The sequence below is a fragment of the Dufourea novaeangliae genome, unplaced genomic scaffold (genome assembly GCF_001272555.1).
Source record: "Dufourea novaeangliae isolate 0120121106 unplaced genomic scaffold, ASM127255v1 scaffold12, whole genome shotgun sequence".
NCBI classification, from domain to species: domain Eukaryota; kingdom Metazoa; phylum Arthropoda; class Insecta; order Hymenoptera; family Halictidae; genus Dufourea; species Dufourea novaeangliae.
Genome location: NW_015373886.1, coordinates 1,503,113 through 1,529,865, shown reverse-complemented (window position 1 = coordinate 1,529,865; position 26,753 = coordinate 1,503,113). Strand labels below are relative to the sequence as shown.

The 26,753-nt window shown below is 38.2% G+C and overlaps 1 protein-coding gene across 1 annotated transcript in view; it reads left to right on the top strand.

Moving 5' to 3' along the window:
- LOC107194411 (pituitary homeobox x) overlaps positions 1–26,753 on the top strand; it is a 61,156-nt gene that overhangs the window by 27,306 nt on the left and 7,097 nt on the right. The window contains exons 2-3 of the mRNA XM_015584034.1: positions 1,107–1,304; positions 6,282–6,538. Coding sequence (XP_015439520.1) covers positions 1,107–1,304; positions 6,282–6,538 — 455 coding nt within the window. The remainder of the gene's footprint in view (positions 1–1,106; positions 1,305–6,281; positions 6,539–26,753) is intronic.

The following is a 26,753-nucleotide window of genomic DNA, read 5'->3' as shown; positions in this document are numbered from 1 at the left end:
ATCGATAAAGCTGAAGAAACGGTCGTTAGGTGCCTTTTAACCCTCATCCATCCCTCATTTTCCCAATTTATTTTTTCTCTCGACAAATTGACTCAGTGGTAAAACATTAATATAATGAAAAGATAAATAGTTAAATTTGCAAATTCTTTAAAAGGAGTCACTGAGTCTCAGTTAAATTTACCTACACATGAGAGAATAGTGTCATTTGTTAGAAAAAAAATGTGTCCAATTGTCACAAAGGACAGATGAGGGTCAAATGATTGTTTGTGTTATTATGCGATTCTCCATGAAATAAACATTCATCTTTCCAAATTACATTATTTTTAATCGCTCCATGATACACACTGAACTTCAGTTCTCCTGGATCGATTATCCGAAGAACTGCTTATCCAAACGGATTTGTCTCCCTACTAACTCAGATAATCGGCGTCCTACTGTATATCTTAACCCTTCAAGTAGTTACCGGGTCCGTTTGAACCCGAGTGCTTAAAAGCCGTATCTAACTAATCGATTTGTAAATATAATTTAAGCTAGAACTTGTCTCAAAGAAAGTTGCCAAAGAAGTTCATATTTAATCATATAAAAAAAGGAGGTGTTTTTAATGCTCATGTTCGAAAGTTATGTTTAAAAAGAAGAAAGAACAAGGTTTCAAACGAACCCAGACACCACAGTCTCTACGAACATTAAAAACGTCCGTACTCCGAGCTTTAAACAAACTTTCCATCGCCAGTACAATTAATTTATTTTAATGGAATAGGTAATTCCTGCCGTCGTTAACATTAGGTATACGGGACGCGTCATTTTGACGCATTTCGAATTTGACGAGATCATAAATTGTGTATTAAATAAAATAAGTTATTTTATAAAGAAAATCTGCGGTTTCGTTGACGCGTGTCCGTAGAGGTAGGTATAATATAAATGTCCGTAAACCTAGTGTTAAATATCGAAAGTCAAACGGAAAGCTTATAAACTGTCTTTCTATACCTAGGTCCGAAAGGACCCACGAATTATTGGTATCGGTGGTTAATAACGAAAATAAGTTAGTGAATAGTGAAGTTTGAGGTGAGCTTGGACGATGTTGCAAGAGGGTACGATGCGTTTTACAGTATGGGCACAGGGCGACTTCCGGGACGAGACGAACGAGGGTTTGGCGAGGCTCGATTCGACGGGTCACGGAGCTCACACCCCCGGCGGCAGCAACCCCAGTAAACAGGGCGCGACAAACACGGCACCCTCCGGTGGATTTTCCACCGCGCCGCCCAGATCTCGCACGAACACGACGCACAGGCCGGATATCCGAAAAGGTACGCCTTCGCCACTTTACGAACAACTTTTCTATCGCCCCCATTCATCCCCTATATTTCCTTTGTCTGTAATACGTTCGCTCCAAGAGTTTCTGCTGGCTGAAAGTTAGTTACAGTACCGGACAAACACCTTTTGCTGTATCACAGTAGGACCTCGATTATCGGAACGAATAGGGAGACAAAAGTGTTCGGATAACAGAATTTTCGGAAAATAGAACGATAAATTTTATCGCGTGACATTTCATATATTTTAAGTATAATGATAGAACTGGACGAAAATGGGATACGTTGTATAAAATTTTATTGGTCCCGTATTTTTTTAGCCTCTATATTGTATAAAGTTTTTAACACTTGTGATTCTGTAGACTTGCATTCCCATTGTTGAACCATATATTGTTTCGAGGGCATTATAGCGGTACTTGTGATTGCGTAGAATGTTAGATCCATACTGAATTATTGTGAAGAGATTTTGTATGGATCGTTACATAGATAGGAGGAACATACAGGGTGTTAACCTTAGATTACGAAAGTGTCGTCAAAATTACGATTTCAAAATACAAAATTGTTAGATAGCTTATATGTCGTGCATATAATATTAACGTTTGTCCTGGCTGAGTTCTTTAATTGTTTAAATTATTTTTTAAAGTTCTTACAAAGTGTAATTGTTCCAAAGGTTTGTACCAAAAGGTCAATGAAAATATTATTTCTTCACGTTACACAGGGTTTGCTTCAAGTAGCAAATTTTATAAAAGTTTCGTAATAACGTAATTCACAGTGACGTATTGTAATCTAGGGTTAATAAAAATGTGGGATACTTTCACAGGGTGGATTCTAAATGCAAAACTAATTTTAAGACGAAAATCAAGAATGACGAAATTGCGTTCACGGTTTCGTTTCCGAGTTATTAATTGTTGAAAATACGTCTAACTCGAATTGGTTTCATTCATTTCATTTTATTTCATGCATTAGTTTCACTGAGTTATCGATCGATCCCATGTATCAACTGTGGGCTGTTCAAGTAGTATAACCCATCAGCTTAGACGCATTTCATACTTACCATATTTTCAACAATTAATAACTGGAAAATGAAGCCTTGAACGTACTTTCACCATTCTTGAGTTTCGTCTTAGTTTGGCGTGTAAAATCCACCCCGTCACTGTGTCCAACATTTTTATTAACACCCTGTATATTTCGCCAAAATTTAAGACTAACGACTTTGGGCTGAAAGTTAAAGTTCCTTTAGAATTTAGATGATTTAATCAGCAAGACATCACGAACGAAATAAAAGACATGTTAATATCGTGTAATTAATTGTCTCGAAAATGAAAATTAATACGTACACCCTATTGTATGATAATTGACAAAGATCCTAAACGTATCGTGAATTTTAACTTACCTCTTTATTTTACGTGGACTACATTTTGTTTGAATTTCGTTGGAACCTTTCTATCGAGTTATTACACGTTTTCCTAATTTTTTTAATAATTTCTAAGGTAAATAAAAACTCTTATTTATTATATTTAATTTATTATTATTATATGTTATTATATCTCTGTTATCGTTATATCTTCCGAATCGAATAGTGCTACTTACATTTCCATTATTCTTTCGTAAACAGATAAACATTAAATAGTTCTAAAAGAAACTCGATGTATTCACCAATAGTAGGTACTCAAATATTCACTGCATAGTGACAATCAACATCTGCAACACGATTAATTATCATACTTAATACATGGTTTGATTGAAACCCGTTAGCAACGAAATATATTGTGTTAAAGCGTATCAGGACAAAAATACGATTCTCTTTTCTATAATCACGCTTTGTGGATCGTCTTATAGTCACGTCGTCACCTCCACCATAACCTAGTGCTAGCTGACAGTGGGCGGGTCTTGCGTCAATCTCGCCAATTCCGATAAAGAGAGATAGTGACCATCGACTGAGACACGACAGAACCGAGTCGCTAGCCAAGGAAACGGTCACAAAATTCTATTCCTCGTTCTCTATGTATAACCACGTCGCTAGTCCCGACCAGTCCAAGAGTAGAAACCGAATTATTCTGCATATTAAAGCATTTTGTCAACGATTACTTTGAGCTTTCAATGGTCAAAACGCGACAATTAATTAGCGCGTTCTGCTTCAGTTTCAGTGATAAATTCTTGATTTGTTATTTCAATCGAACGAGTTAAACATGATTAAGTATCAAATTTCAAAGTGTCTAATAACACTTAAATGGTAAGTTAAATTGTGTAATATATAATACAATACAGTATAATGCAATATAAAGTACATAAAGAATTAAAAGTTAACATAAAGTCCGTTGGAAATGACTCTAGGATTTCAGTAATTGTAAAATAGAAAATCTGAAATCCGTCATTTTAACGGGTTCGGTAGTTCTAGTGTTAATTCCTTGAGTTTCTGTATGACGACTATTAATCGTAAGGATTTCAAAGGACAGACTAGTGGCACCTATCCACCGGTTATAGTACAAAGACTCTTGCAAGAGCTATGGAATTCGGAGGCGTAGAAATTTCTCATGATCATCCAGGATTCTCTCTGGCCCGTGATATCAAATGATAATAGAGAGTGTCGTCGGGTGCACCGGACGAAAGGCGAGGAAAATGCTGCCGTCGTCGTTTGTTTGCACGTTTGTTCGGCACTTAGCTCGACGCTCTCGCAGCCGCCCCCAAATCCCCGCAAATTGAAATATCTCTCCGAGTCTTACTCCGGGCCTGGTTAACAACAAACCCCGGGGACGGATCTCACTTCACTCGTTGTAATCCCGAGACGAGGGCGAAGCCTCTCGTGGCTCCTTACGCGAGTCCAGCACGTTCCTGGATTTAAAATTCCTCATTGTCTAACTGCTTCTTTCCAGACGCTTGTAATAAACAAACGAAACAAATTATTAAGAAGGACAATTTCGATAAACGTTTCGGATGTGGTACCGAAAAGGTTCAGCTTCCGATTGTCATGAAACCGAGTTGGGAGAAATGTAATCTAATTACAAAATCTAAATCGCATTTACAATATAGTTGCATTGCAATCACGGGACAATTACAATTATATTGTAATTTTACAAATACATTGTAATTTTTATTGTATTACATTGTAATTGTGATTTGTGTTAGGTCTCCATAGGTTAGGTAATTAGGTTACATTTTGCCTAACTATGTCGTGAAACTTGGTAAAATCGTCGCAAATATATACTCACAAATGAACATATCGATCATTTGCTGTAACAATTACATAACTCAAAATTTTCAGTGCTTAAGTTGTTAGTATAGAAAAACTGTTATAGAAAATGTCAACTTGTATTCAGACAACACAGATCCTTCAAGGTTTTTCGAAAAAATACTGAATTTGCACCAAAAAAATAGTGGATTATTTACATATAAATAACGCTCAAAAATGATTGTGGTTGTTTGAAGTTCGTGCGACGAAATTTCCCGAATTTTTTCCAGTGACGAACATTCACAAGTACCGATACTGTGCCTTTCTAAATTCTCATAAACGATTCGAACATACACACATTATCAAGCCTCGACACTATTTTCGATGTACTTGATCCCACCGTTGGCTAATACTAAATAAATTGAAACACGGCGATAGAGGAATGATCTCCGGGCGGAGCGTTCGTCGGTATCAGTGCTGCGACCTTATGCCCGTTATGCGCCTCTGCAAACAGAGTAGGGTCGTTCGGCCTAAAAGATAGTTAGCGGCATCATCAGACGCAGTGATAGCGGTAGTCTTTGAAAATTAAGGCAATCGATCACACGGCTGTCAATGGGAGCAAGGGTAGCTCTGGCGATTTGCTGCCATGGAATTAGGGGGCGGATTGCCCTCACCTGTCACTGTCGTGACAAACATATTCGTGTTACTTACCTACTACTTACTAGGCGATTACGATTCCATACGCAGAATCGGTCATGTTGATAAACATTGTCACGTAACCTTCGCGGTCTTACGGAAATCTTTGCTCGCATCGACAAACCATTTTCAAGAAACAAAGTGATATTATTCGTTAATTATTAGGTTTACGGCTAATAAAGGTCAGTACTTTTTTACTCAAAATTTAACGCTCTTCGATATTTTGGCATAAAAAATATAGCATTCCATTAAAAAAAAACAAAGTTGTCCTTCAAATCACCGATACGCCTCCCTTAACAAAAAAAAAATATGCATTACATAATGTATCTCTCCAAACCATACAATTTTTTTATAACAAATGTTTTCATACAATGTATACTTTAGAAGTTATTCAGGGTGAACAAGTTGCATAGACCACCCTGTATATGATTCACAAGAACATTTTCACATATTGAAACCTTTGAATCTCATTTTTCATTCGTTGCCGTTTTACAACATTTTTGCTTTTATCAAAGTTATATGTAACAGTTCCCATTATAATGTTATTATATGTAATAAGACCCTATTTTTCTTACTTCCGATCAATAAACCCTTTTGAAATATTTGAAAGAAATTAGTGTTTTGTAAGTTTTTATTATATTTGTAATGATACCCAACACTTGAATTCCATCAAATGTAAGAATTTTTGTGACGAAGAACCCAATAATGTCCTATTTTACCGATAAGCTTTTAAATGCACATTAAAATTTGTGCCATGCGATCTGTACAAGACTCGAAGAAACTGTTATATACTCACATATATAAAAATATACACGATACTAATATTTTATTTCGTAATTTAGAATATATAGCCATAGATATAGCAACAGTGGAAATGCAAGGGTCAACTATTTAACTGTATTAGAAATCTAACTTTTTAGACATCTGTGATTATTAAATAGTCAAATAATAAAACATTCCTCTCTATGAACGTTAAATTCTACGTACAATGCGCGCATAGAACAGGAATGTTTATTCGCCCGGTGAAATAATAATCTCTGTTGGGCCATGTTTGCATACAGTAAGCGTTACCGTTTTCGTAGAGAATGTGATATCGTAACACGTTTCAGGTGTTCGGACACCGACAGAGGTGAAACACGAACTGGGTGCCGGCGGAGGGGTGGTTTCTCCCGCGGGTATTGCTGGCGTGAACGACGCGGACGATAAGGACGGGAAAAAGAACAAACGGCAAAGGCGGCAGAGGACGCATTTCACGTCGCACCAGCTCCACGAGCTGGAGGGTTTCTTCACGAGAAACCGGTATCCGGACATGCCGACGAGGGAAGAGATAGGTCAGTATCTCCGCCTTCAAGAATCACGAGTCAGGGTAAGTAACAACATTTCAACAATTATGTCTTGTATCTTTAAAAAACCTGATAGCGGATCCCCCTAGGATGCATGATAAGAGGAATGAGAAAACGATCAGGAATTCCAGAATTTTATGTTGGCGATTAATGTAGGAGAAGAATAGGTTATTGAACATGAAGTGGCCGATTTTATTGATGACTCGACTTTACTTTAATTTTATAAATGAGAATTAACCTTTAACTACAGACCATTCGTCTGAGAGATGATTTTTTGTTACAATGAAATCTTAAGCCCTTTCAAGGTCCATTGGTGTAACATGTCAGGTACAAAAATAGAAACTTTGTTACATACAGTGCCACTCAGAATTATTCGAACGATATGTCTTTTGGAGTTAACATTTGGAGAAACATATCGTCGTTCTAGTTCTTAATTGTTCTATGTCCACTAGCCTTTGGACTGAGAAAACTGAGTTTAAAGTTTATGAAGTTTAATATTATGGAAGCAGGAAAGTAGTGAAATAATCAAATGTACTATAAGTATTTGGAGATACGACCATTAAGAAAAAAAAACTTTCAAAATTTCGAAGTTAGGACTTAAAAGAATATTTGTTGTTCCCTAGGTTGAATTTTTCTTTATATTATGGTGACTTTATATTTTTTGGACCAGTGAGACGCACGTAGATTGATGATTAGACTGCTGATTTTATGCATTTATAGCTTATAGGTCTCTGTGAAATATAATAACGGCCAACATTTTCGTTAAATGCAACGAGTTTTCTGTTTTCTTTTGAGCTCAATAAGATACTTATAGGAAGAAATAAATTCCTACTATTGTTTTTGTCTTTATGAACAACTTTGTAACATGTAAACTAATAGACCGTCTTGTGACTACTATAAACAGTTTGGGATTTTCCGTTAATTTCGTACTCGCTAACCACAATGTTCTAGAGGAAAGTAGTTTCAGAATTTATTTGTTCAATCGTACCAAAATACTTTTATAACCAGATACAGCAAGTGTTAGAATTGACAGATAATGTGTAGGTACTGAACACAATAAGGTGTTATTTCCGCTAAAATATATTTGGAGCTTGAACTTTCATTCTTATTTTAATAGAACGAAAAATTTGGAATTAATTTCTGGAATGTCTAATGGAAACATTATTATTAAATTTTAATAATAGCCTATCTTTACATATGGTTCTAATTAATTTGATCCTCTTCACACCTCCCTTTTTAACATTATTATCTGTAAAAAAACAGCGTTTAAAATTTCTTGCTACTTCTTTCCGAATTACAATTCCTGCAAGAGATCATAATGTAAATCGTTTAACGTCATGCATCCTAGGGTTAATCTGAACCAAAATCAACTTTTGCTTCCTGAAATGTGCAACTCACAAGTAATAACTGCATCGATAATAACTTGATAACTGATATTAAAGTACGATTCATTTAAATATTCAATATCTAACAAACTATTGATCAAAGGATATTTCAACACTGATAACAAGGTATTCCCAAAGTACCACATTTCGTTACACACTTCTTCAAGTAAATACTGTCTATGATTGGAATTGGTTCGAAAACGTTCGAACAGATTTTCACGTTTCCGGTTTATCGGAAGTAATCACGGTGACTTTTTCTACCAAGAATCGCGTCGACTAAAGTTACCGACCTCGGTCAATCCAAGCTAAATGACTCAGGGCTGGCATCGTGACTAATTGGTGTGGATCAAATAAACGTGCAAAATGAATCGACGTTTGCTGTCAGACACTAAAATTCTTCTTTTTTTTTTTACGTCGAAACGCACCGCTATCGCGTTCCTCCCGTGTTATCGTCCGATCAAACCTCTATCGATCATACTTTTGATTCTGGACAAACAATTTCGCGGCAACGGAAACGTTACTATCTATTTTAATCACGATATATCGCGTCCGCGTTGCAAATGACTCGCCAAACGTGCATGTTATTCGGAGCGTTCCGCGTCGCCCGGGCTTCAATCCGAGCAAGTTCGATTCGAGTCGATCGAAGCAGCAACAGAAGCCTACAATGGATGCATTGATGCCATAAAATATCGATTACAAAGCCAACAATTCATGCTTTTCCTGCCTTGATACCTCGAGGTCTCGTGTTTACGGACATAGTCACGCCGGAAAATGCCACTTCTGCTAACGGACGTTAACAACTTTATGGAAATTCTCTTGAAATTTAGTGACGGTGATCGTTCTTAACAATTTTCTCGAGAAAGTAGTCGTGTGAGAACAAAATACAGAAATTATTTTCATGGTTGGATTACGAAATCAGGGATATTATTCTATTGTTAGAGAATGTTACAGAAAATTTATCAATAATTATTATTAGATTGTCACATATCAAAATCACTGATTTTATTAACAAAAATTTTCAGTGTTAGTTTTAAGGTTATAATCTATGCTTCTCATTAACGTACATTTATTTTATCGGTTTTTATATTCTGATTTCGAGATAATACGTTAAAAAGTCGCACGGTTTCGAATGAAATTAACAAGACATCAAAGGATTATTTTCTGTTTTTTTTTCATTACAAAGTGTACCATACAAAATATAATGATTAGGCGAATTACTGCGAATATTTATATGATTTTAATAGTAAAGCCAACAAATTTTAAAAGACTGAAGATAAGTTTATAACGTAATATATTAATCTAATAGATTTTTGTACGAATGTTCGGAGTAGTAATGGATAGGGTTGTTCTAACGGTTAGAACTGGTATGGCAGAGGGCAGGCGCGAGCGGGGTCACGTGGGATTGCGCAGAGCTCACAACCGGAAGCTTTGCGCCGGTAAGCCCTCCTGGATTTATAGAACCACACCAGAGCATGGCACGGTGTTCCCGCCACGGGTGCTACACGCCATGTACCAAAATGCTGCAGATCCCGACTATCGCGAAACCACGGATGAGTCCGCGAATCGTAACGTTCCCACAGTGGCGCTCTTCGACATTTTTTCCTTTTACTTGATTTTACTAATACCGGCTCGGTGCCGTGTATTTTAGGACGGGGTGATCGTGTGGAATTAATGCTCGCTCCTATACCGGCTCATTTCGCGGCTTATTGGTACTGTTACTGTCTGGTTTGTTGATTTTGTTAGCTTGAGGGAAAGTACATGATTGGCCAGCTTTCATAGCGCCATAGATCTATGCAAGGTAGCCTGTGTATATGTTTCAATTAGAGCTCTTACTATCCAAATATCCGAGTACAGTAGACTTACATTAAAGTAGCGGTGCGGGGCTCTCGAGGCGGGTTTTTCCTGGAAACGTTACTTTAACGTGAGCCAATGGGCATGCAGGATCTTGTGGAAGTTCGGTCGATCCACCAATTGGATCAGAACTTTGGTTATAGATGGCGACCGATAGTGGAGTGCGCGCACGTGTGTGAATAATGCGTGTGAGCTGGGGCGTTCCTACGGCTACTTTAATTACTATATAGCGGTTTTTTATGCAAAATAAAAATTCTAAAGTAATTTATAAAGACAGGAGCAATTGTAAAAATTTATTTTTCTGCTTAAGCATCTTATTGGGTTCAGAATAAAATAGAAAATTCGTTGGATCCGATGAAAGTTTTGTTTTTTATTGTATTTCACAGAGCTCTGTAGGCTATAAATGCATAAAATTCGCATAATAATCGTCCCTGATGCGAACCAGTATGGTTGTTCAACTCGTTGAACCGTGATGTCATTCTTCGGTCGAAATTTCTGCGTTATACGAACTTCGAGATACTAAAATTTACGGGGCGCGATTGCGCCGCATTTAGTCAGTTCTAGTCATTGCGTTACGCTTAATTAATCCCGCTGCAACATTTAATGCTCGCCGATAAATGCGTCAAAGCTTATCTATTTTGTCCGCGGATTTACCCGGAATTCCGGATAAAACCTGAACGGCGATTCAACCAGTGTACACAGTGAATCGTTCGAATCGGAAAAGTCCGATCTTTCTTTCGACAAATGCTGACATTGAGTCCACGTTCCCTTTCGTGATTATCTAGACAATTATTCAAAGGATTCTACTGTATTTATGAAACATGATAAGATTTGTATTGTCATTAATTGCGGAAAAAAGGTATTATGTTATTTAGAATTTGATTTTATTGAGATTTCTTGTCTTTTGTACAACCATGTCAGATAACATGTGTACACTTGTGTCTCTAAGTATCGAGGCTCTTGTCAAATGTGATGATTTAAGAGCTTCATCAATTTAATAATGATTTAAAACATCATTACTGAAGTGATGAAGTTTTTGAATAAGTTTTACCTATGACATGTTAGAGTTTAATGCAGTACATATACTGGTGCTCAGATACTTATGAATGAGAGTATGTATTGTGAAGTAGCGTTTTATCAAAAATAAAAACGTTATCTGTGATTATAATTTTTTATACATTGTAAAAACGTTCCAAAACTCATAATGCATCTCTATGTTTGAGTCCTCAATATTTTGAGGAATGAGGTCGTATCTGAGAAATGAACAAAACTCGATTCTTACAAAAATGCAAATTTCATATTCTTTTTTTACAAATTCGCGTAAATGAATGTAATATTCTTATATAGCATATACATATAGTGTCCAGTATGGGTCACGTGTGACCCGGCTATAGGCTTTTACGTCTGTTATGCAAGGGTTAAACCACAGTATAAAACACTTAAATATTGTTTCTGTTTGCAAAAAAACAGTAATATTCGAGAAAAGTTGCGTCCATTTTTGCTACCAACGCACACAATTCTACCCATACTTCAAGTTAAACTTACAACGTCGGTTTCTTTTAACGTACATTCATTTAACAAGTTTTAACATACTTCAAGTTAAACTTACAAACACGGTTTCTGCAGTGTCCATTCCATGTTCATCCACTGCATGTTCCATTCGTCAGTACCTACCCGCCATACTCTCGTGGAACTCAACTTCCGGTTCACTGCGGCTCCGTAGTCTGCGTCAACATAGCCAGGAGTGACCCGGAGTAGCACATAGTCTGGCTGCAGGAGATATTGAGACTGCAAAATCTAGACAATACAGGAAATCCTCGATGAGTGTTCGTTGGCCCCTTGGCACTGAACATCAAATATTTCATAAACTAATGGCCATATCGGACTGAAACAAATATCTGGCTTCAGAATTCCAAGCTCTATCACTGTGCTAAACCTCATTAAAAAGTCAGCATTACACTTGGGAACCTCTCCTTATAAGTGTGAAGAAGCCTTCGTACACTTATCGAGGATTTACTGTATATGTCCCCTCACGAACAAACTCGACTTCGGCTAGGGGAAAAGGTGGCGTAAGTGAAGGGCCTCCTACCGCTTGATAAATTCTTTCCAAATACGGAAATAAATATTAAACTAAATGTTAATTTGACGTACACTTCAATAACTCCCGAGACCAAGTGGTAGGAAGCCTTTTCACTACGCCACCTTTTCCCCTAACGGAAAAAGGGGACGTCTGTAACATAAAAACGCTATCCCTGGTAACTTTGGTTGAAACAAAAGACCGCACAATCACTATTCCGCGGGCAAATTCGATTTTCGCGTTCACGGTTTCCTATCAATTCACGAGTCAAGCCATGTGGTCCTACCAGCGAATAAAAGAGCCGTACGCATCATAGGAAAAAGGATATGCCCGAGAAACTTAAAAGATAGGTTAGGACGGCTGAAGCGCGCCGAAAGAGAGCTAGACAGAAGTGTAGGGACCGCACGGGTGGCATAGAGCGAGAGGGAAGAGCACACCGGGAGGGAAGCCTAGGTACAGTTATCTGCAAAGAGGCAGGCGTATGTTTCGGTCGGTGGCAGCAGAGCGCGGCTGTCCGAGATAATCCGCCGGTGATTAAGACCATAAATCCATCCGCGGATTAGTATGGTTGCATCGCATACCGCGCGGTGGCGTCGCTGTATGAGACTCTCTCTGCGTGTTTGTTCTCTCTCTCTCTCTCTCTCTCTCTCTCTCTCCATCGGAGCCCTCTACCGGGTGCATTGTCTCTGTCTCTGTCTGGCTTGGTCGGCTCTGGATCGGGTTCTCTCTTCCCCCACCGTGGCGCTAGCTCTGTCGCGACGGACACACGTCGTTGATCCGTGTTGGTATATCCTCTGGAGAGTGGGTTCGCCGCACGAGGGAGGACCTAGGGCCAGGGGGGCAAGTTACATACATACATGTAATGTGTGCAGCGAGAGGGTGGAGAACAGTGTGTGTATGTGAGAGGAAGAGAGATAGAAATAGGCCGAGCTTACACGCTATGGGAATGGGAAATGGGACGCCGCGGAATATAGGTGGACACTAACCGGTATGAGAGTGAGGATTACCGAGTGTCATCCGTATTCGGCCGGGTTAGCGGCTGTCAGCGGCCAATGCCATCGCTATATATCAATTATTACCTTTGCCATTGCACCGGCTGGTTGCATTTCGATGCACGCGTTGTGCCGCACTGCACTGCGGTCGCTCGGTGCATATCTCTTCCGTAGGCCGATTTGCATCTACTATGTGAACGGTGGTGTCTCTCCTCTCTTTGTCCCTTACTCGCCTCTGTTCACGTTGCTTTTCTATCTCTCTGCCTGGCTAATCTTTTTCCACGCCGGTCCGCTCTCCCTCCAGCATTCCAGTTACGCGGATTTAACGTCGGAACCGCGCGTTGCTGGCAGCCACGCGTGCACTTGCCAGCTCGTAAGTTCTCGTGTGCACAAAGGCTCAGCCCCGGCTGTCTTCGGGATTTTAGCCCGGCGAGAACGCGCGTTTATGAAGCTTCGGCGGGCCGGGTAAAGGACTGGGAATTAACGGGACCCCGCGCTGATTGAGCCCGCGACGACGACGTGGATAAATATGTATCTGTTTCAAACACGTTTACATGTTCAAATGATTTACGTAAACTGACTTGTGCATTCACGTTTACGCAAACGAATCGCTGCGTCTAAACACATGCTTACGTGTTCAAATATAATTTACGCAAACTGACTTGTGCCTTCACATTCGTGCAAGCGAATCGTTGCGTTTAAATGGAAGCTAACGCTCCTGGCAAATAATTACCATTACAGTAATTTCTCCATGAGTGCGACGAACTCGTGTCAGTTTCGGGACATTTGTGGCAAGGTAGAAAGGTTTTCAGCCCCTCATAAATTTGTTTTTTTTGTACGAAGCCCCGGGCCTTTGCTTAGCTTCTGTTTACTCTGTTTTGATTGGATCTAGACGGGCACCCCCCAGTGGTGGGAATAACGCCGTTGCTCGTGTCGCATTCATTGAGAAATCACTGTACTTTCGTTATTATTTAACGAGCGTCGTCGTGTAAAATAAAATTGTGTGGCTTTTTTTATTACATTTTTTTTATTCCGCAGTATCCAAACTAATACAGATGGCCCTCATTAGGCTAGAAAATATTGCATTTATTTCGATGCAAATGGCGCCTAACCTGTTAATTGTAATGCCTAACATTGTAATTATAGTCTGTTCTTTATGTGTATATAAAATACACAAGTAGACTGAACGTGTAATGGACAAGTTAGTTTACGCAAATTATTTGAACATGTAAACAGGTCTTCACGGTGATACGTGGGATTCGGATGGATACGCGAATGGAGGCTTTTGTTTAATGCAGGGGTCGTCTTCGGGATTTTTGTCTCGGCGTTCGAATCCTCTCCGCTTTTACCGGATTAGATTTTGTGTGCAACGCGTCTCTGCAATTGAAAATTTGCATAAGAAGATCGATGTTTGGAATGAATTTGTATTCTGTAGGTTAAATTGCTTCTGGACTTGGTGTGTACAAGAAAATTGCCACTTCGAGGAAGTGAAGTGTACTAATCGGAAAAGTTGTGAATTATCTTCTTTGAAAGTATAAGAAAGTTTATTTTTTCCGTGATTAATTAGATCATTGTTTACCAGCAGAATTGGCAAATTCTGTTACTACGCCCGATACGAAGGTTTTGGAACATATTATATTACTTAACACGTTGACCGCCACGGGGAAAAAGGCTGTACGTAGCCAGACACCCTTTATTTCGTTTTTTAAGTCATAAATCGTCGAAAATATATGCGTTTAGTTAATAGAGGCTGTTGGTCTTGTTTTAAATTATACTGCGATATTAATTTTTACACAATATCTCTTAACGATATTTAAATAATCCAGCCTCTTTGCAATGTAGTCACCCATATTTAGGTGACGTGGTAGTCAAAGCGTTAATGTTAAACTGCTGGAGCAAAAACAATTTATTCTCTTAATCGCATTAATAGAAAGGGGTCGGAAAATCTTATTCGCGAAGTAAGAACTCTAATTAAAAAATAGTTAACAAGAAATATTGGGTTCATCAGGCATACAATAAGAATAAATTTTTATAGTAAAATATTATTTAAATATTACTTGACCGTTTTTTTCCCGGAATTTCGCTAATCATGTCACAATTAGCCATAGAATACAATAATATTAGATTTGAAAATTGTCTTTCTCTTAAAAAGCTGAAGTATCCTTCACTTACGAACGAACAATATTATAAAATACGTTTATGAAAATTCTTCCAGCGATTCGGTTACACCATATATTAATCGCACAATAACATTTTATAAATATTTTTACTTTATTGTTCGCTTGTCGACAATTTCTGTATTTTTTAAGGCGGGACGAAAGGAAGAACCAGCGTTACCGTTCGCTAAATCGCGTGTTTTCGCGCACGCAACAGGGATCAGAAGTCAAATACCGGGATTTTAAGCCGAACGCATTCATTCATGAAACGATATGACGGTTCTATCGGAGATTTCGAGTTTCAGCGAAACGGTGGCGAACCGGGCGGCACTGTAAATCGCACGCGAAGTTAATACCGCTGCGGACGGGGCTGGAAAACGTCGAAGGCCGGTACGCGTGATCTGCGATATTCCGTCGGTGGATTACCGGGGCTGAATATTAACCTTTTACGGTGAATTGTGGCCCCGAAGTAACGGATCGAATTTTCAGATTTATTTCCAATAACGCTGTCTACGGGATCTCCGTGAAATAACGCGTTGCTTTATAAATTACACATTTGACGTGTATTAAAACGGCGACAGAATAAATATTGATTTCACGAATATTGTAATGTCACAGAAGTTATGGACATATTTTACGTTTGGAGTTCAGAAATAAGTTCTAACACTTATAATTATTATTAATCCTAGAATTGTTTATATTTTAGGTATATTTTCCTTTTGGTTAAGCATTATTTCGCAGCTGTTTTAATTGCTTAATGCACTCTAAGATTCCAGGCTAATTTTTTACTAGTTTTGGCACTGTTTTAGAGAATTATCCGAACTGTAAATAATTTCAAATCAGATTTTCTCATATTTTTCATAAATGCATCGAAGGAAAAGATGGATCTTGGAGAAATATTCCTTACTAGAATTTCTTCCTTAGTGTCGAGTTGTCGAAGTTACGAAGTAGTTTCGAATCGATTTGTATTTTAAAAAATTGTCATACTTGTACGAAGAAAAATGATTCTATTTTTTTGACTAAACATTTATTTTTTCATATGATTCTCTTTGTAAAATTAGTAGAAGTAATTCATATTTTTTATTTCATTTGCATTCTTTTTTTACATTTCTGGTTAATGTATTTTCTGCCTTTGAATTATTAAATGTATTTTTATTATTATCTATTTAAACTATAAACTATTATACAAGAATTCTATTTTCTTAGCATTGTAAAAATAAAGAATTATTGGTTTTATATCCTCGCAAAATATATCGACTGCTATTTATATGACGTATTTAATTAGTCAGGTGTGTTTATCTTGTAAAATAATAATCAGATAACCGTTTCATGGATGTATGCAAGATGGCAGTGTTGATATAATTTACAATAGATAAACCGTAAAGAGGGGCACGACTACAATGTAAATTAATGTATCATCACTGTGCAATTGATTCATATCTCTAGCTGAAATACAAAGTTCAACATTACGTTGAGTAGTTGATAATTGTAGCTAATCAATTCGACTTCCGGTAACAACTGTGAGCTTGCATATTCTCATTTATCGCGTAGATGTCGACACGGTTCGGTTTCAAAAATTCACAATCGCCACGGTACATTTGCATAATAATTTCGTCTGTCGAAATTTGCTTTTAGATTTATTAAAACATTCAGTGAAATCGTTGTATTTTTCATTGCCCAACTTTGGAAACTTATAATCTCATAATAGGTAAACATTGTATGATTATTCCTTTCCTAATGTCGATCGTCAAATTGCTGATCATTAACATCGAAATTACTACTTTTGAATCTTCTAAATCCAATAAATATTACATTTACCCGTATATAGGGTAAACCAACCAGTGAACGACCGCATTATTGAATTTATGGACGGCTACGATTAATACCTGAATGTATTTATTTGTAACAACAAAACAGCTGTTGAAATTGCAATTACATTTATTTTTCTTGAAATTTTTATAAAAATAATTACTTATTCTTATCGTGAATTTAAAAACATATATAAAGTGTAAAACATGTAAAAGCCCAGTAAATGATTGCTACATTTCTGAAATATTTTTAATAAGAATTGTACTTATTAATGTTTGCTTCAAACGGTAAACTGAAGATATGGAATATTAAAAGTGCAACTACAGACCATTTATAAACATTTCATAATTTTTAAATTAATGAAAATGAATTTACACGGGAATGCAGTCAATTAGTGGTCGGTTTACCCTACAATATCATCGGTATGGCATAAAGTAAAAAAACTTTTTCCAAAATCTAACCAAAATCACTTATAACTACCAAATCGTAAAACATAACACAAAACCGCCCAGGTCTTACTTTTCCCTACCATACAATCGTTTCTAAAGCACTTTGTATCGTGTCAAAACTATTAAAAAAAAATAACATCTCACGAGGCTGTGGAAAATTCAGTGAAACAATAGAAAACCGAAAAAAAAACAAACATATAGTTTTAACGTCTCGAGTGTAATCTCATAAATTCTATCATCGCATAGGCGCGTTCGAGCCAATCTTTTAAAACGATCGTGGTAACGAGACGAGGAACAGGTTCCAAATGTTTGGAAAAAAAAGCGATAGGAAACGAAAGAAAAAAGAAGGAGAAACGATGAGAGAGAGGAGAGCACTTTCAATTCGATGGTAATCGATAGGATTGGGCCGTGGCGCGAAGCGCAATGAGCCGTACAACTATTTATAAATTACAAAGGAACGGTGGAGAGGCACGAGAGCTAGCCGGTACGGCATTAAAAATCACGTGTTCCGCTTGAGCTCATAATCTCGTATAATCTTTTGCAAAGTTGTTAATACTCGCGGCTTACGGGTGTTAATTTAATATCCATACAGGTACGCCGACATTGAATATCCGAATCCCACTGGTGAAAGAGAGACACCCCCACCCACTCTCGCCTACCGCCACTGCGCCTGGCTCATATGCCGTTTGTATCGTTCAGCGTTGGCCCTCTGGGCCACTTTAATACAAACGATAATACTCGTTCTCCTCGTTTCATGGTCCCTCCCCCAACTCCTCCTGCACCTACAGTTTTTGCGCCACGGCCGTCAAGAATTTGTTTATTCTGTCTGATCACGGTTTTTCGCCGTTAATCGTTTTATCGATTCATAACGATCATTGGTACTCGAAGCAATAACCACGATATCCAAATTCCGAAATTACCCAATATTCTGACCACCAAACAATTTATTCTGAATTAAAATACCATGTTACACAAGAAGTAATCCGGAATAGTTTCTACAAGAATCTAGTGTTTTCACATTAACCCTCTACTAACACAAATTGCATTATGCAACAACTCCTTATGCGTTACATTAACTTACATTATCTTTAGTGTAATTAAACTCCTCTATACCAAAGGAAAATTGAAAAAATCCGACCCAACCATAGATCATTTTATTAAGTGTACCAATAAGTAATCCACTATACATATTTTGTCAAATACTTGTCCTCATTCTCCAATATTCACCGCCACTTTGAAATAAGAAAATGGTAAAAAAGTATTTTAAATTTAAAATGTTTGACCATTTTATTAAATAGAAAGAGTGGATTACTTTTTGGTACACCTAATACATTACACTTGAATAATAAACGAAACCGAAATGATTAAATCAGCGAATTCGGCTAATGAACTTTATTATAGCGTCGTTAGCTTGCGAAACAGTAATGTCAAAGTCAAAAGGTTCAATAACGAGCGGTGTATTTTATCGAGACTGCGATATAAAAATTATATCCGTGCCTCTAAAGACTCAGTCAAAAATCAAACAAACATTGAACACACCGCCGTGTTTCTCCACTTTGTCCCTTTTTTTTATAAGATCGTAAAGTGAATTTAGATCGGTCCACGTTAGAGGCTTTTGATGGCTTCGCCTATTCTCAATTACGTGAAAATGGTTGTGGAACGTTCGCGAAACCGTATCTCGCGGAGTCACATTCCGGAAAATTGTTTCGCCGTCTTGGCGGTGATCCAGCCCGACGTGAAAGTCCCTCACGTTGTCCGCAAGATCTTGAGATTTCCGGGAGTGTCACGTGACTCCTCGAGCAGATGGACTTCTCATTATATCTGATTAATCAACTCTCTTTCTCTCTCTTCGGTTGTGAAAATGCTTAACGCTAGAACTACCAGCGCTGAATGTGTACTAAAACAATTTTTATAATACAGTAACATACATAATATATGTATAATACAATCTAGTATAATATAAAATTTACAGTAAACGAAAAGTTAACATAAATCCCTCCAAAAAACACTATTATAATTTCACGAATCTTAAATTACAAAATCTGCAAAGCGCCATTTTGACAGATTTGGTAGTCCTAGTGTTAATACTTATTAACACATTGTTGACCGTACACTGCGAATCGAATTGAGCCTCAGTATCCTCACATTTTCACTATACAGGGTGCCCGAAAATAGTTGTAAGTCCTTGAAAGAGGTGATTCCTGGGGTGATTTGAAACAATTTTTTCCTTGGCGAAAAAGTTCTCCGAGCCTTTGTTAACGAGATATTAACGAATAACCCCGACCAATCAGAGCGCGATTTTGCCGGCTGAGCACCTGCAGTAACGTTAGCTTACGCGCTACCGCGGGAGCTCAGTCAACGCTCTGATTGGTCGGGGGTTTTTGTTAATATCTCGTTAATAAAGCTTCGCAGAACTTTTTCGCTAAGAAAAAAGTTGTTTGAAATCACCCCAGGAATTACCCCTTTCAAAGACTTACATCTATTTTGGGACACCCTGTAAATGAAATCTTGTATGAAAAATCGGTTTTGCACGCACAAGATGTGATTTCTTGCTTCGCGTCTTCAGTGTCTGGTAACTGAATAACGCCGATTCATGTCTCCTGTCGACAAGGTGTTAAGATCGTCTGGACCACATTAATACTTCTCTAATCAAGCATTACTTTATCGTGAATAATTTCCCAGATACAAAAGGAATTCTATTCTCATGGCAAGTTTAACATTTACTCTAAATCTGAAATATTAATACCAACGAAATAGAATGTCACTTCAACTCAAAGAAAATGAATTGTATACAGTGAGAGTCAAAAGTGAGTATACACTTTCAACGTATGGGATTCATTCGTATTTATTTCTCTCACTTTAGAATTTAACATTTCGCATAGATGCTCTATTATAAGATTGAAAGTGTTTTCCAGCAAACAATTTTTCACCACCTTTGCTGTATACATATTTTGGGTCATGAACTCCCAGTAAATAACCCATGCTGAATTTGATTTTGAAATATTTAAAAATCCAAATCTGTCCATAGTACTATGAATAAAAACCAACTGCCCTAAATCAGAGGTTCCTAGGCTGCCCGAAAATTATAATAGTACATTATAATAGTAACCTCACCATGTTAACCAATAATAGTACATTCACCATGTTTATCCTGAAAACGTTAAAAAAAATCATACCCAACTGTTTTAATACCAAGGTCAATAGCAAGATGCTACAGAAGTATTACCACGAACCTCACGTTTTCTAAGGTGTACACTTAGTTTTGACTCTCACTGTAGATGTTCATTAAATCCAGTTTGAAAATGTTATCGCGTCGCTGACTCGATGTTATAAGGCAAGTAGTTAAGACGATTTACTTTGATATCCAGTCGCGTCGGTCCGATTCGCACGCAGCCGCATATTCATAGCAATCCTCGAGGATATGGACGCGCATGCGCGGCCAAGTGGACACACACATTTACGGAAATACGATACACGAGTACGAAGAACTACATAGCTCCCTCTACGTCGGAACGTGGCCATTCTCCCTGATCCATCTCGCCATTATAGTGAGATTTATGAAGACGGTGCCCGCTGGAAACTGAGACTGCTGGTCCAGAAATGAGTATGAGGAGGGACAAACAGGGTGAAAAAAGGAGTCGCGGAAAAATGGGAAAAGGTACCATGTACACGCAGGAAAAGAAAGAAAAAGGATGCAAGAATGCATAACGGGACGAAGTCGGTGGCCAATGTCGAAAAAAACGTCGCGGAGCGAATGGTTGGGACAAAGAGGATTTATGCTGGCAGCCATGATATCTGTCTACTGGTGCTTGTCCCTTCTCGCTTAAAAAAACGTTACTTTCTGTGAGGTCGTCAGTTTTCTGTGATGAATTGTTGCAAAATCATTTTTGGGATATCTTGTAAGTAGACTGCGGATGTTTATGCAAATATAGATTTTTGTGGAGTAAGGTTTACAGATTGGAGTCTAATACAAACGTGTTTCCTTTATTAATGTTTACATATTGTTTGAGAGGAAGGAAAAATCTAGGCGAATTTGATTAAGAATTTATGTGCATTGAGTTTTAGACAATCGTGTATGCGATATACCTATGTATAAAACCCGCAGACTACTTAGATAAGACGATGATTAACTATGAATGTTTATACAAATCGCAACTGAATGCATTTATAGAAGTTTATATAATTTGATACGATTGTTTCTGACGGAACGCTAATTAATCGGGGGGAAATTAAAAAAAGTGTTCCTCGGTGTTTTAAGTAATAAAAATTTTAAATTGTATAAATCGAAATTTAGAACAGTTGATTTTTCACGTGTAAATCAGTATTACGCCAAAAACTGTTATTATCAACGGTTTTGTTATTAAATCGCATATAAAACAAAAACGTTCATGACCTTCGTCAATTTGTTGTCTCAAGAACTGATAAGAAATGCAATTCCGGGAGACTTCGTACGAAACAAAGTTCACGGTTACACAGAAATACATTTTTTATCAATACGCTTGTATGTGTTTATATAATAGCTTAAGTGAACAATTGAAACGCAAGCCAGAATTTCTAGAACCGAACTTCTACAATTAGTGGAAGTAAATTTTCGTTTAATCCGAATTTTCGCAAATCGGTCAACTAAACATCTGTAATCAATTGAAAATGTTTCTCTTCTGAATTCACTTTATTTTACTCAGAAATTCTCATCCACACAGTTATATTAACTTCCGATTACACATGGATATTTTAGAGACCGTAAATTATATTACAATTATAAAAAGAGTACGTAATTACGCACGGATAACACTAGAACTACCAGCATTGAATTTATACTAAATTAAATTGTATAATATAGTAATATACGTAATATATAGTACGATATATCATAATATAGTATAACATAAAATGTATAGCGAATTAAAAGCAAACATAAATTCTGCCAAAAGCACTGTTAGAATTTCAATAATCGTAAAATAAGAAATCTGCAGTACGTCATTTTGACGGGTTTTGTAGTTCTAGTGTTAACATTAGCACCGGTGAACTGTCAATATTGACCCTTACGTGTCTCCTCTTTTTTTATTAATTAGGTATATAATTCTTTACCTGTAAAAACTGACATATCTAACTCTAAAAATTATTTCAGAACATATAAAAAAAAGACCAATAAAATGAGTAAATTAAAAATATGTTAGAAAGAGAAACACAAATAAGCGTCTTGTAACATAGATTGCCAACATGGGCGCTAATGAAATTTGGGGTGGGGGGCGTTTTACTAATTTCATTTTCTCTATTACCAATCTAATTTTTAAAAATTACCTACACTTAGAAATTTTGATGATAGAGATGGTTTACCTGAAAGAGGAGCTCAACAAAAACAGGTTGTAAAAAAGGTTAGGAAACTATGTCTTACAGGTTCTAATACAATAAACCCTCGATGAGTGTTCGAAGGCTCCTCGGATCCAAACATTAAATATTGCATAAACTAATGACCATATGCAGCCTGAGACTTCGAAGCACTATCATTGTAGTAGACCTCATTAAAAAGTCAGCGTTACACCTAGAGACCTCTTCTTGTCACTGCCGAGGAGCCTTCGAACACTCATCAAAGATTTACTGTATAAAGAAACGTTAACCCAAAACAGTCATCATAAGCCGAAGTGTCCGACGAAGCTCTCGAAAACGAGGGTCAAAGTAGACCCAGGACGAATATCCAAGGGTTAATTCATGAAGAGGATTTTCACGAAGAGGACGAAGTCTAATTCCCTGTCAGCGCATTTCGTGGGAGGCTCGGACCCGATAAGAACGAAACGTCCTGGCGTCGCAGTTTCTTTCATAAATCCCCAGTCGGAGAAACGTTCCTTCGCAGTTCCAACACGACTGACATTCGTGACGGTGGGTGTGTGTGTGCGTGTGCAAGCGTTGGAAAACGCGGGGACCACGGGATAGGCTGGTAATCGTCTAGAAAACAGGGCTCGTCGAAGATGTATAGAGTTAAAAAGCCGGCGCCGTGGAAAGAAAAGGGAGGGCAGACTCGCGGGCTCAAAATCCTCGCGAAGCCCTGGATATCCGGCGGGACTACTCCGCGAGAATTTATTTTTAATGAAGTGGCGCGCGTCTCGAGACCGTAGCCTTTGGGGCTGGCACGGAAAACACCGTTTCCGCTTATGTGCGTTCCTCCCCCCCTCGACCCTGAAACCAGAAATTGGCGCATGTCCTTTTCGAATGACAAGGTTACTGCATGAATTCTTATCGAGAATCTGCACTTGAAACTTGATATTTATTTAATTGTGAAATTGAAATATTAATTTGGAAAATGATGGGAACTTCTTCTTTCAAACTCCAACTTATTATTTTATTAACATACATTTAACCAATAACAAACACCTCAATTTAAATAAAATACAATTTTATTTAACACAAAATAAAAAATTGTTAGGTTGTTTGCTAAGGTCGTAGTGTTTTTAAGGGCAGAGTTACAAAACTGTATCAATTTATATCGCATCCTTATTTACTAATTTTTGTTACATTATTGATTCTTTCAACACCGTATTTCATATTCAAACGATTTACGCAATTTGTTGTATAACACTGTTTCGTTGTATAGTGTAGACGCAGCTTTAGCAGAGTTATTAACGTGAATGGACGTTAATTTAATAAAGGTTAGTCTTGTAACAAGTTATAAAAACATGTTGTATAACAAGGTTATACAACAATTTGTTGTATAACGCTGTTTCGTTGTATAGTGTAGACGCAGCTTTAGAAGAGTTATTAACGTGAATGGACGTTTAGTTTCATAGAATTGCAAGTCGATTAGTATAAGGCTTCAGAGTTGGTTAGAGAAAGTTCAAGAAAAAAAGTAAGTCAGAGTTAGTTAGAAACAGTTATTTTTTTCTTGAACTGTGTCTAATCAACTCTGAAGCATTATACTAATCGATTTGCAATTCTATGAAACTAAACGTCCGTTCACGTTAATACCTCTGCTAAATAAGAACGCATCGTTACTCTGTATCAGTCAAATAAACGAAAGCTAAGGTTAAGCTAAACGAAGCTAATTCAATGCGCTAATACTGGCAGTTTGTCGCGAATATCTCGGAAACTAAGCAACTTCCCCCGTTATATGTATGGGAAAAAGTTGTTCAAAATGTCGAGTTTTACAATATATCCAAAAATCATCCAAATCGAAGGGTAGGTAGCTTCTTTACAGTTTCACCCTGAATAATTATGAATTGGCACGTTTGTACTTAAAAGTCACTCGATAAATGATGATGTACGAGTCATACTGATGCTCAATTGTTTAAGACATTGGTAACTAAGATAACGGAGAGGAATATGCGCAAACAAGCCCGAAATTATGTCTATATTAGAAATATAGTCTACATTCATACTGATCGTGATCTGACCATGCCTTTGACCGTTTAGCAGGAATCCGGCGTTACAATTAATTCTCTCGATGAGTCACATCTCTCGCCCGGCACCTCGTACCCAAGACATCCATCCTTAAGCAATTAATCCGATCCAACATCCGTTCGTATCCACGTCTGCACACGCAAACAGAAGGAAGTTACCATCATCTAACCTCGAGATCCGCATATTTATTCAATCAAGAGACGGGCCTCTAGTACTCTCTCATCTTTTATTTATCATTCGAAAACGCCTCGCGCAAGACAATAAATTCACCCGTTCCCCGAATGAAAATAAAAAGAAGAACCTCCGTGGGACCAAGTAGAAGAAGATGAAAGACGGAGATCCCCCCTCGTGTTGGTTCGTCTCTCTCCTGGAGGACCCGTTTTTCGAGAGTGACAAGCAGATGTGCGTGTGGACCAGAGAGGTCCCGTAGATTTCGAGGTCGTAGGTGTGCGCATACGTCGGGGGGGAGGGGAGACAGAGACGTAGGGATGGTGGATAATATAATGATGGCGTCGGCTTGGCAAGGAGGGGCGGGGCTACGAGGGGATCAATATTATCCTCCTCCACCTCCACCTCGGCTCTCCTCCTACGTGTACCCCTCTTCACCCGCGACCGTCCGTCCGTCCGTTCGTCCGTCCGTCCGTCCGTCCGTCCGTCCGGTAACCTTCCCTCGGGTATTCCCCTCGTTCCTCTCCTCTGTTCCGCCACGCCACCATCTCGTCGTCGTCTCCACCCTGGCGACCTTCTCTCTTTCCACCCGCTTCCTCCTTTTTCGCCGTCTCTCTACATGCGGGTATCGAATTGGCCTGGACCCGACGCGACGCCTCGGGGATACACACGAATTGATTCGAGACCGCGTGTATAGCCCGGTGTCCCGTCGAATGTGCTGTATTCATCATGGCTGGAGAGGCGATCGGTGATTCGTCGATCGACGGACAACGGCTTCTTTTGTACATTGGACGTGTTTTTGAGTGTCGAATGGGGTCGTCGCTACTAGGTGCTTGCGTCTGTTGTATGTTTGAGAGTTGGAGTCGGGTGGAGGGACTTTGTTGGTCTTGATGCAACGAGCGAAAATATGATCGCTTTTGGTGAGACGATGTTCAGGGCGAATGTTACAGATTATGATCGGTGTGGGAATTTTTTTGTACGAACGATGGGCGTTATTATGAACACTTGAACCACCCACGATGTCAAAATTGACTTGTCAATAGGATCTTGGAACGATGATTAGAATGATAGAACGATACATTTTTGTAGATCTTTTGGAACTTTTATTATATGAAAGTGAAGAAATTAGGTGATTTATAAATTTGTAGGTTTTCAAAAGATTGTCAGGTTCATCGACCGATCGAAATAGATATACGTTTATCGTCGGTAGTTCTAGTGTTAGTACTATAACCACCACAGCAGTCAAAATTGCTGGTTAGTACTCTTATAACGATGATTAGAATGTACGAATAATGCATTTTCTCAGATTTTTTACAACACGAAGTCTAAAATTAATTTCTCAGCAACCAAATGCAAAGAATCTTCTCTTCGCAAATGAAAGTATATTCCAGGGATTTCGACTGGTATGATTTTAATACCGGTATTATGCCATCAAAACTATACCGAAGCCGATACATTACCGAAAACCGAAATAAATACCGGTATTTTTTTAGTTTCTATAAAGGTAGGGCTTATATAGGGTTATATAGGGCGAAAGTACAACCGAAAATACCGATATTTTACGTTTCGATAGAAATCCCCGGTATATTAAACGGAATTCCAACAAACGAAACCAAATTCACCGTACCCCCCGTAGATAATACATCAATAATTGACACGCATACGGAAATAGGCGAACGGTGTTGTTACCTAACAGCCGAAACGAAACGAATCGCGTTTATCCGATTGTTCGGGGGCCCGTTGTTAAGTCATCGGGATTACCTCGTGTATGGGGCAGCCGTTTTCGGGGGTTGTCTATATAATGTCGAAACGTATACGTACGTACGCGCGCGGAAAGAGAGAAAGAGAGACGGAAAGGGAGGCCGACGGTGCACACGAGCTTGGGGAAGTAGAAAGTTTGCCCCCGCGTGGGGGTTGATTGATGAGCTAGCCCCGGTCACGGTCTCATTACATTTATAT